At 39.4% G+C, this 12009-nt stretch overlaps 1 protein-coding gene and 1 non-coding gene across 2 annotated transcripts in view; one reads left to right on the forward strand and one right to left on the reverse strand.

Moving 5' to 3' along the window:
• Window positions 1–524: 524 nt before the first annotated feature.
• Window positions 525–12009, reverse strand: part of MRPL1 (mitochondrial ribosomal protein L1) — a 75988-nt gene continuing 64503 nt past the window's right edge. Inside the window, exons 8-9 of the mRNA XM_004703395.3 lie at window positions 2567–2648; window positions 525–828 (exon numbers count right to left, since the gene is read on the reverse strand). Of these exons, the coding sequence (XP_004703452.2) occupies window positions 713–828; window positions 2567–2648 (198 nt within the window). The 3' untranslated portion in view covers window positions 525–712. The remainder of the gene's footprint in view (window positions 829–2566; window positions 2649–12009) is intronic.
• Window positions 7382–7489, forward strand: LOC115873384. Its single transcript, XR_004048383.1, has one exon. It is a non-coding gene; the product is annotated as a small nucleolar RNA SNORA66 (small nucleolar RNA).

Genomic DNA, 12009 nt, shown 5'->3' on the forward strand with positions numbered 1-12009 from the left:
TGAATATTTAGCCCAAGAACAATATCAGTCTTCAAAGTCAACACACGTGAAGTTGTCCCTGAATACTTCAATAAGTATGTTCGTTCAACATACACTTATGTTACTCAGGATCAAATGTGGTCAAGTATGTGAAAACACTACATAATTTCTTGCATGTTATACAGCACCACAATAATAAAGTTATTGTTGTTGTAATTATTATTATTGCAAATTGATGGCCTATAGGAGGGGGGGAAATTCCCACAAGCACATTTTAATGGCTTAATCAATTTCTATACTCACACTATCTCAAACAATATTCAGAATCCTTCAGAACAAACACTTTCCAATTTTACTTTTACAAAGAGTTGTATTTGCACTGTAGCTCATGACTGTCAGTTTCCCCTTGTGGGAACTGAGCATGCTACTAACCCTACAAATGGTTACGACTCTCAAGAGAAAGTTATTGAGTTAAAAATTACTGCCATGATTACCAGTATGCAGAATCAAATCCTAAGGAAGAAAATAGAAAAGGATCTTAAAAGTAGGTTTAAACAGAAAAAATTTATTTTCCTATATTTGAAATGATTGTAGATTGTTTGGTGTTAAACTTCACTTCCAGCTATAATGGTCAAGAAATAAGAAGAAAACACCAAACTCAGACATTATGCAGTTTTATAATTTCCTCTGTTGCTTCTTAATCCACTGAAAATAACATCAAAAGTCAGTACATTTAGGCAACTTGTTTGCTTTCTTTGGTTTCCACTTCCTTCGGCAACAAAGGCTCAATCTTCAGTAACAGACCCTCACTTGTTGAGCTACGAAGAAAAGCACGTACCACAAAGGGTCCTAGAAACAAGGACAGAAAAGGTCACGTTTATTTCATCCCATAGTTGCCTAATGAACACATACAAATACACAACAAGGAACGGGACTCATGGCACATTTTCACCTGAAACGTACGATGTTACGAATATCTCAAACTAGTAAAGAGGGTAGACTGTTCCATTCCTAGACTACAGGGCAAACTAGCACTGTTTTGAGTCTCAGAGATTTGTCCTTGAAACTACATAAACTCACTAATAATTCATTCCTTTTTTCCAAAAGATAATCACAGAGAATTTACTGTACTGCAAAGTCAACAGTGAAGGGAGCAGGTGGTAATATTCACATTTGATGGAAATATTCTAAATATTTATTTAAAACAGTCAGCACATGCTACCTTTCTGATACCAAACATTCAGTGAAACACCCTGTAAATGAAAAGTTTTAAGATATGATAAGGGAGTTCATTTAAAACAAAACAAAAACAGCATTGTTTTCAAAGGGTTTATAACTACATTCCTACTATAGTTTTAGAAGACCCTACATAGAAACAATACACACTTGAGGCAGAAGTTTTAAATAGAATATAAGAATCCATACGCATATAATTTCCAAGCACTATGATCCTATGTTAAGGGGCCGTGGCCGTGCCTGTAAGGGCAGTGCTGGACTGCATACTCTCTAGGTAGGCTGTCCAAGGTCACGCTATAGAAGAAGGATGAGACTGTTTGGTCCCTTAAAGATTTGGTCTCAAGAAACCTTCTACAGAGTTGACTCAATGGTACCAGGTTAATGACCATATTTTATTTTGGATAACAGAAAAACACCAATGAGATACTTATTTATGAGTATATTTAACTCCCATAGGAGAGGGAATATAAGACTGAATTTTAAGCATAACCTAAGTCATAAAATGAAAGCTGGCAAATAATCATTGTGGTAAACTCATAAGTGCACTGATTATAAGGGGCCTGACTTCAAGCACCGTAAGTGAAATTTGACTGAGAAGGCATTTGAAAGGCACCAATACAATGACCTAGACACGGATTAGATTGTTCTTGCCTACTACATTTGAACCTCAAGCTTCCACACCTCAAATATTCTTAATATCCATGCATTGCCCGATTTAAAAGAACTGACTCTCATCAAATGATAAAAACCGTTTCTTTTCCTTTTTTCCCTTTTCTAATATGAATGAATGAGGGTTAAAAAAAATCAACTGATAACGCTAGTGACAACGTGAATAGTCTAACTTCAAAATGACATTTCGTAAATTATTTTTCTTTTTATTTAACACTATTAAAAGATTAAAGCAATCAGTTACAATTGCATGTCAAACTTTGTTACACTTAATAGTAAAAATCATTTGGAGATTTTCAAGGTTTTACAATATAATCCTTATTAATGTTACAAAGGGATCCTCTCTAGACAATGGCAACTCATTAATAAGAGAGTGAGAAATCTGCTGGAGGATTAAATTCTATTTCTTGACTCTCTGGCAATACTGGTGCTACTGTACTTGTAAGCTAACTTGAGTCTTTTCTTAGTACTTTTTCATCTCTTGGGGAGAAAGATGAGGCTTTCTACTCCCATAAGGTAATAGCCTTGGAAACCCATACGGGTAGTTCTACCCCGTCCCATAGGATGGCTCTGAGTCGGAATGACGCTCCTGACAGTGAGTGAATTCGATCGCTCACACTTAGTCCTGCATACAGTAGTACAGTGTGGCTATAGAGAAGTCCACCCTCAACAAGCTGCTTACCTAAACTCAGCGGCCTGTGCCTACAAACATCATTGAGAATGGCTTGCAGGTTGGCAGCTATCTGGTCACTTGACATATCCAGCTGAAAAAGAAAAGTATAAGATGGGTAATATTACGATGTGAATATAAAATGATAATACACTTTAGGTAATTTTATCAGTATTTGAGTTTTTTTGTTTGTCTTTGGCTTATTCTAGACAGTGCTTTTCAAAAACTCAACCTATAAAAATGCTTCACTGAGACGCTACTGGGAAAGAAAACCCTCCACACCCTTTGAGAACGATCCATTTACACGTCTTTACATGCTGAGATGTAACGCCTTATAAAACATATCACATCAAAGTTCTCTGATGTTGTCCCACTTGAGAGTTCTTGACTTCCATGGGAATTTCTCCAAGGCATACACTGAAGCAGAACACAGCCCCAGCCCCGGCCCCAGGAATTAGTGATATTTTCTCTAGAAGGTGTTTGTCGATTTACTCTCTAAGAAAATAAACAAATGTTTACAAATGAATGCTTTCATGAGCCCGAGTAAAATCTACTTGACTATATACATTCAGCCAAGGGAAAGCCATTGTTTTCCAGGTTGCTGCTCATTCTGACTTTTGAAAGACTTTGTACAATAGCATTACTTTGCCATTTAGCAAAAACTACAGTATGCACAACATACAGAGAATGAATCCTATGCATAAACTTCTAAAGCCAGCGTATACCTCTGAAAAGTCCTTGTGTCCATCACGCAAATAAAACAAATGTCATTCTTTCCAAATATATGTTAAAATTAGTTACTCTGTGTCCAAAGGTTTGGAGGATTTTGCACTCAAGACAAATAAATCTGGCAAACATCATCCAGTAAAAGCTTAAGTTCAAAGAAGAATTGAAGAGACCCCTGTTGGAATGTGCCATAAACATAGAGAATTATGCTTGAAAAAAAAATTTTTTTTTCTCATCACCACCACACACTAAGAAGGTTTGGATATTATAGGAAGAATTTTTACCTTATGCCAACACAGCAATGGTAGTCCTAAGAGGAAAAAAACTTGGTTCATCTTAAGAATTTCGACTTAAATTCGGGTAACTTACTCGTTAGTAAACAAAGTACCTTACTTTCTGTTAAAAGGGAAAAATAAAACTAGGCTAAGGGCATTAACAGTTATCCCTGCCCTCTTTCTTTTCTTCATTGTCTTTACTTAGCTCAAACTGTGTTCTCTGATCAACTAAAGAGGCTATCATGGTCCTAAAGTTGCTTTTTCCTTTGTTAAAGATCTCCACTGCTTTAAATTTAGAAAAGTAACAGTCAAGAAAAAGCAAGATATCCAACATGGTTAACAGTTATAATCTATATTAAATAGGTATTTAACTTCCCAGATATTTGTAACAGTTCTTCTTCTGACTAAATTTGCATAATGCTATTTCTACAGCAAGCTAAAATTAAAAACATATGCTTTAGAAATGCAACACAATTATCTCCCCCGTGACTTTCATTACTAGGACGCCTGAAATTATTTCACTGATCTATTTTAAGATAAGTTTGAAATTATGCAGAAATATTTAAAACATAACTTAAACCTTTGTCCACCAAAACTTGCCTATGAAATTTCTTTGGCCAGGAATGATCTAAAGATAACTTCTGAAAACAACACTTTGCAAGCTTCTCTGCCTACATCTCAGACCCTTTGCACTCGATTGTGCTTTCCTATACAATTCCGTTTGCCGTGCAGAGAAGGGAGAGGTGGCCTTTAGGGAGAGGATCTTGTCTGTTAGATTGTCAGTAGCAGATCGTAAAACCTAATATGGCAGAGGGAAAAAACCACAGGGTTGGGACTGACCTTGAAGGTGATACTGAACTACCATTAGCACCACATTCGTGAGTGTGCACGTGCATTTGAACACATATTTTTAACTATTTTTAGGTCATAGAGCCTTACTCCAGGAAAATGCAGACAAGCACAATAAACTCAGCCTCTGCATTTAGGGTATTCATGTGCCTTCAAGAAAGGGAAGGCGGGAAGCGCTCATGAAGACAGTGTGTTATTAAGAGGTAGCCTTAGACCACACTGGAGCCCTGGTGGCATAGTGGTTATTGAGTTGGGCAGCGATCCTCAGGGCTGGCAGTTTGAAACCAACAGGGGCTCCACGGGAGAAAGACAGGGCTTTCTACTGCCATAAAGAGGCAGTCTCAGAAGCCCCCGGGGGCAATTCTGCCCTGTCCTATAGTACAGGGCTGTGAGGTGGCAGCATTGACCTGATGGCAGTGAGTGTCATTTGCCATTGTGGACCACACTTGCAGAACCACAAACCCTGAGACAACCCAAAACCCACTGCCGCCAATCGATTCCAACTCATACTGCCACTCCATGACAGAGAAGAGGTGTTCCTTAGGACTCCCAAAAGTAAATGTTTAAGGGACCAGACAGCGTCATCTGAGGAAATACTTTGAAGAACTACAGTATTTATAACTTATTTTCCACAGACACCTCAAAATCTGGATTCCTAAGTGAGATCAAGCCATTTTAAAAAGCGGACTCAATAAAACAAAACCAGTGTTTGAGACTGACAAATTAGGAATAGGGCCAAACAGCCTGCAGACAACCCATTTGTAAGAGGTGTGTACCAGTGAAAAGATAGGGGATACTGGATTGGAACCTGACATAATGGTTTAAGACTAAATTTCAAAGGGATTTGCATATGAAACTGAAGACTTAGAATATATCCAGTCAGCAGTGAGAAGACATCTAGTATTTTCAGTAAAAAGCATATCTGACCTGTTTTACAGAGTTTCAAAGCAGAAGTCTGGAACAGCATGCTTTTTCTGTCAACAGTGGGATAGTAAATCTACTTTGGGCTTTGCAAAACAAATGGTCTCTGTAGCAATTACTCAACTCTGTCATCTAGCATGAAAGAAGCCACTTACACTCATAAATGAATAAGCATGGCGGCGTTCCAGTGAACGCTTATGAACAAACCACATGGCGGGCCAAATGTAGCCCACCAGCTCCAGTCCAGAGGATACAGTGAAGGGCACTTGAGGAAGTGAATGGGCAAAAGCAATCATGAAGTACGTTAGAGCAGAAACGTTTTGTTTTTGTTATAGTTTGGTTTCAACAGCAAGTTTGGTTGGGTGCTAAAAGATCTCTGCTTTTCTTCTCTGTAGATGAAACAGACATTTCATCAGGCCAAGAATTGCATTGCCATTTATAATACTTAACAACATTACGGAACGAGCATAGCAATAGTGTCAACAGCCATCATGAATTACATACGCGTGGAATTGTATGTGTGTGCTTCGAAAAAGACTGGTAAGCGGGCCTTTCACAGAAATGTCTCCAGTACCGGTGACCAAAGCCCAGAGCTGACGGCAAAGAAAGCATTAAGCTGGCTATATTTTAAATAGAGATTACAACAGCATTGTTCTTTAAGATAGATTATGAAACATTGTTTTTGATGATGAATGTGACACTATTTCTCTAGAATTGATATTTCACGGCATATTAAACCATGTAGTTATTCAATTCATGATGGCTAATACCTAAGGTGACCAGATTTAAAGCGGGGCACCATTGACTGGGGTGAGGGGGGTTGTTGATTAAAAATTTGGTCTATATGGACCAAATAGACCATCGCCGAGCTTGTCATGCATTCTTTCCAAAAATCAGGACTTTTTTAAAACACCAAAAATCGGGATTGTCCTGCCAAAAAGTGGGATGTCTGGTCACCTTACTAATACCAGTCCATTTCAGCTCACTACTGCCTATGATATGCCTTCTATTTCAATTTTTATGACTTTTCATCTTTCTAGATTCATAGTTTGCACATCCCACATTGCAATTATCAATGAATGTTTATGGCTTTGTCTTCTTTTTGAGTTGTGGAGCATTAGCAAATGAAGATCCCTAAAGCTTTGCTCCGTACACATCACTAAGTTTAATTCTACTTTGAGGAGGCAGCTCTTGCCCAGTTGTCTTTTCTATGCCTTTCAACCTGAGGGTCTCGGCTGCCAGTGCTGTATCGGACAGTATTCCACTGCTATTCATTAATTTGTCGATGGCTAACCCTTCAGAAGTAGACCACCCATTCTTGTTCCTATGAAACAGCTATTAAAACACTTTTAATGATTTCTAATGACACAGGGAGGTATTTAAAACATAACATCAATGAAAAAAGAGCATAGAGATCATTATATAATGGGACAGCAATTATCTAAACATAAACTAGATACACGGAGAAAGCGCTATTAATGAATGCTACTAAAAAGTGGTGACCATTGCAAACTCGATCACTAGCTCTGCATGATGTTGCAGAGGTGTGGTAGTCATCTAATCTGGTGTCAATTTAAGGATTAAGAGTGTAGGGGTGGAGCCCAGGCTGTCAATCTGGAGATAGCCAATGAGACTTCTGTGGGCATGGCCTTCCCCTGAGAATTCTGGGACTTCCTCCTTGGAGGCAGAGGACACCTCTCTCTCTCTCTCTGCTACTCCCTGGGAGACATGGCAGAAGATAAGCCACATGGACGCAACCAGACCTCGGAAGCCGGAGAGGCCACAGTGAGACCCCTGCCAGCGATGAGATGCTTACAACGCCACTGGACCCAAAGACTTTCTACCCACTGGCCTGTAATCTGCATTCGGCTTCATTGCATGTGTTTCATGAGTCTGAAGAGGACTTTATAGATTGATATCAGAAATATGGACTAATATCGGACTTATGGCTTTGATCTGAACTGTGCTGGGATGTTTTCTGAATGTTCAATTCCTCTTGTATATACACCTCTCCCTTATATACATATGCGTGTTTATGAATTTGTTTCTCTAGTCTATCCAGACTACCACACAAGGGGAACCAGGTTTGCTAAAGTAATTGTGGGGATGGTAATGGTTTAGCCTCGGGGACTACTGGGGTGGCCCATTCTTTCCTACTACAGTTAAAAAAACAAAAAAAAGTGGTGACCAAGGTGTTGAACAGCTGATACATATTACACTATTGAAAACATTTTCTAAATATTTTGTTATGTGGGTGTATCACCTCTTAATAAAAAAGTTTCAAGTTAGCATTTACAATAACAAAATTAGTCATATACGATGCTATAAATGGCAAGGAATACTCGTAATTCTTCCTGTTTTCTTGAAGCAAGTAAGAACCATTCTGTTTGTACTAGACGCAAGTCCTCACCATAAGCCCTACTATCATGGCTTTAACAGACTCACTATGTGGTTACACCAAAACCCCTGCCATCGAGTCAGTGCTGACTTACAGCAACCCTGAAGGACAGGGCAGACCTGCCCCTGAGGGTTTCTGAGGGTGTCACTCTTTATGAGAGTAGAAAGTCTCACCCTTCTCCCACAGAGACACTGGTGGTTTTGAAGCAGGGCTGTATACGATACAGGATATAGAAAGTCCCATCCCTCAGAAAAACTCTCTCAGATGATCCCTTTGTAGGCATACTTCGAATTCCTGCCAAGGAATGATCTGTCGCTCTAGATTTGCCATACAAAAGGATTGACAGAGAGCAAACTTTCCAGACTGGCATTTTCCATTCTGGTTATTGTTATTTGTATCGGTAGTTCATACCTTTCTCTTGCCGAGTAGTATTCTGCTATGTAGATGTACCAGTTTTGTTTTTTTTTAATGCAAGCAGGAGAATGGTTGAATTGTTTCCAGCCTTTATTAGTTACCAACAAGAACTGCTATAAAGATGAGTCTGCAGTGTGCTTAGAATGTTTTTATTTCTCTTTAAATGTTTCTGAACTAAAACCCTGCGATGGGATTTCTGAGTAACAGGGTGAGCATGTTTACTTTTATAAGCTATTGCCACATTGGCTGTACTATTCTGCACGCCCACCTGCACTGGATGGTAGTTCGCTGTCCTTCCCACTTAAGTGTCTTCTGCACACTTCCTCTCCTAGGACGATGTTGTTTCTCTCCAACAGGACCCGAAGACTCTACTCCTTTGTCCCTTAGTCCCTTTTCTCTCGATTTTCCAGATTGGACCATTTCTATGATGGTCTTCAAGTTCTCTGACTCTTTTCTCTGCCATATCCAGTAATTTCAGGTCCGGGATTTTATTAATAAATATACAGGATCTCTCTCAAGTCCCTCCCTCTTCTTGCTGTCTCCAGCACTTCCCACTTCCCTGGGGCTCCTCTTTCTGACTTTCTGGACAGAAAGGTGGGACTTAATTTACCTCATTCTGCCACTCACTTTCTGCAACTGGTCCTTTGTTGGGACTAACGGGCAGGAGGGCAGCGAGGCGAAAACAAAAGGGCTGCTCCACCTCTGTGACCCAGCTTCTCTCGTCAGAGGAGCGTCCCTTTCCTCAGTTTCAGGGTCTGTATTTCTGAGCGCCAGTCACACTGTCAGAGACGGGGATGAGCTCGAGGGCTTTTTCTGCCACTCTCGTTGCTCACACTGACATCCACCTTCCTGGTTGCCCAGGCCAGGTGATGTCAGAGAGAGAAAAGAATGGCAACTCACTGACAGATAGGCAGTACATTAAACTCTGGTCTTTCAACCCATCCGCCTGCTGCGATTTATGTTTGAGTCCTGAAAGCGCTGTCATCGTACATCTATCCATGTTTTCTAGCCGCTGTCTTCAGCGGAAAGACAGGCTGTCAGGAGCTTACACCATCTTACTTGAACTAGCCCCCTACCTATGTTTTATATGTTTATATTTCAGACTTGGCAAATTTTCTGTAAAGGAGCAGATAGTAAATATTTTGTGAGCGTCATCTCTGGTATATGTGTTTTTTTAATTGAATTTTTTAAAAATTCTAAATTTGGAGAATCGTGTTTTGCCCACCACTGTTCTCCATGATTTTGTTTGATCTCTAAATGTTTGAAAATGCATGCAACAGCAAGTTGTAGTATGACTTATGCGTCATGTCACGCTAAGAAGTTAACACTTTTTATGAAACTCTATCATGAAGGAGGGCAGGCACTCCTGGGAGAAGCCGCTTTTATCATGGCTTACAATAAAAGTTGTTGGAAGAACACTTCACTTTGTGTCTCTATTTAGTAATTCATTAAGAGTTGGATGAATGTTTTATTACTGACTGTAAATACTTTATAAAGAATGTGATTTGTTTAGAAGTAACACTAATGATACACACAAGGAAATATCGTACAGAGCCGAGTTCTTCCGCCAGCATTGGGATACTAAGAGAAGTGAATAAAAGCTGTCCTCTTTATCGCTAGCTTTTGGAAGCAAGCTGTGCGTGCAGGATGCTGACAAGCTATTAACAAAGCAGTCGGCAAAAAAAGAAAAACTGCAAGTCAGTTTCATCTACTTTTAGGTTGCGCTACATTTCAGAATTATGTATGTTTCACCGTGTGCTATTCTACAGATTAGTGATCACAGTATTGTTGTGTAAATTTAATAAATTAAAGAGAAAAGTGGCTGTCAAGGGGTATGCTTTATCATATACTATTCTTTACATTTCACCAAAAAGCCAAGTCACACTTCAATTCTCAAAAGTTCTAAAAATTATAATTTAAGAAATGATGATGGAAAAGAGCGGAACGTATTATTTTAAAGAGTAGCCCAAGAAGACAAAGCAGAGTATTAAAATGAAATATGCAAAAAGCCAAAAAGGAAGAATATATGCTTGGCATATCTCTAGCTGAAAGAAACTGAAGAAAAATAATTTAAGCCTCAAGTTGCAATGTTGAAGGATTCCATGAGTAAAATATTGAATGATGTAGAAAGCATCCCAAAAGAGAAAGAAAAGAAATACAATGTATTGTTGACATTCAACCATTCAAGAAGTTATCATGCAATCAAGAGCTGATGGTTCTGAAGGTAGAAGTCCCAGGTGCACGAGAGACAGTAGGGGGTAAAAACAGGTTCAAAGGATTATTGGAAAACCAACAGAAATGTTTCAAGCTGATGAAGCACTGGAGGCACTCAATCAACGATACCAAGAAATAGGGAAGCCAGATACCTGGCCAACTAACTAGAAGAGATCCATATTTGTGCCCATTCAAAGAAAGGTGACCCAATAGAATGCTGACATTATTTTTAAATGGCATAAATATTCCAAGCAGTTAAAGTTTGTCAAAGATAATAATAAAAAAATGGTCCCAGCAATATATCAACAGGGAGCTGTCAGAAACTTAAGGATTCAGAAGAGGACATGGAACCAGGAATACCCTTGCTGCCATCAGATGGACCTTATCTAAAATCAGAGACTATCAGAAAGATGGTTCCTTGTATCTTATTGATTATGCACAGGTACTCAAATGTGTATATCAAAGTAGAAAACAATGCAAAGAATAAGAACTCCAACACACTTCACAGTGCTCATAGGGAACCTGTACATGGGCCAAGAGTCAGTCCTTTGAACACAGCAAATCAGGACAGGTGTGCGTCAGACGTGTATCCTTTCTTCATACTTGTTCAGTGTGTATGTTGAGCAAACAATCTGAGAATCTGCACTATGTGAAGAAGAACGTGGCATCAGGATGGGAAGAAGGCTAATAAAAACCTGTACTATGCATATGACCCAACCTTTCTTACTGAAAGTGAAGTAGACTTGAAGTATGTTGATAAAAATCAAAGAATGCACCCTTCAGTAAGAATTACAACTCAATGTAAAGAAATGCAAACTCAACGTAAAGAAATGCAAACTCAATGTAAAAAAGCAAAATTCTTTTCAGGTGGGCCAACAGACAATACACGGACAAAAGGCTGATGTTTTCAAGGATTTAATGTTTGCTTGCATCAGTGCTCATGGAAGCAGAAAACTCCCTATGACGTATTTCGCACTGGACAAATCTGCTTCACTCACTTATTGCCACAGAACGGATTCTGACTCCAGAAACCCTGTGGGTTTCCACCAAACGGCAACACTTTACAGCGATAGAAAGCCTCATCCACCCCCTCACCCCAGTGGAGCAGCTGTGGTTTTGAACTACTGACCCTGTGGTTAACAGCTCAAAATATAATCCACTATGTCACCCAGGCTCCTTCTGGTGCACTGGACTCTTTCAAGTGCTGAAGAGTAAAGATGTCACTTTGAGGTCTAAGGTGTGCCTGACCCCAGCCATGTTTATTTTAATAGTATCTATGCATATGAAAGTTGAACAATAAATAAGGAAAGAAGCAGAAGAATCGGTGCATTTGAACTATGGTGTTGGCAAAGTATGCTCAAAGTATTGAGCATACTGCACATGGACTGTGAAAAGATTCAAATAAATCTGTCATGAAAAAACACAGGCGGGACGTCCCGCTTTTGGCGGGACAGTCCTGATTTTTAACAATTTGCCCTGCGTCCCGCGGCGTTTTAAAAAAGTCCCGATTTTTGGAAAGAAGGCATGACAAGCTAGGGTATACGGTTTTCGGCTGCCATGTGGCTATTTCACCAGGATATGAGTTTTGTCAATGATGTCCCGCTTTACCAGTGTTAAAATCTGGTCACCTTCAATTCTTAGCTGATTCAAGGACTCAA

This window comes from Echinops telfairi, unplaced genomic scaffold (assembly GCF_000313985.2).
Source record: "Echinops telfairi isolate 266 unplaced genomic scaffold, ASM31398v2 ScPeMD7_7468;HRSCAF=8506_0, whole genome shotgun sequence".
NCBI classification, from domain to species: domain Eukaryota; kingdom Metazoa; phylum Chordata; class Mammalia; order Afrosoricida; family Tenrecidae; genus Echinops; species Echinops telfairi.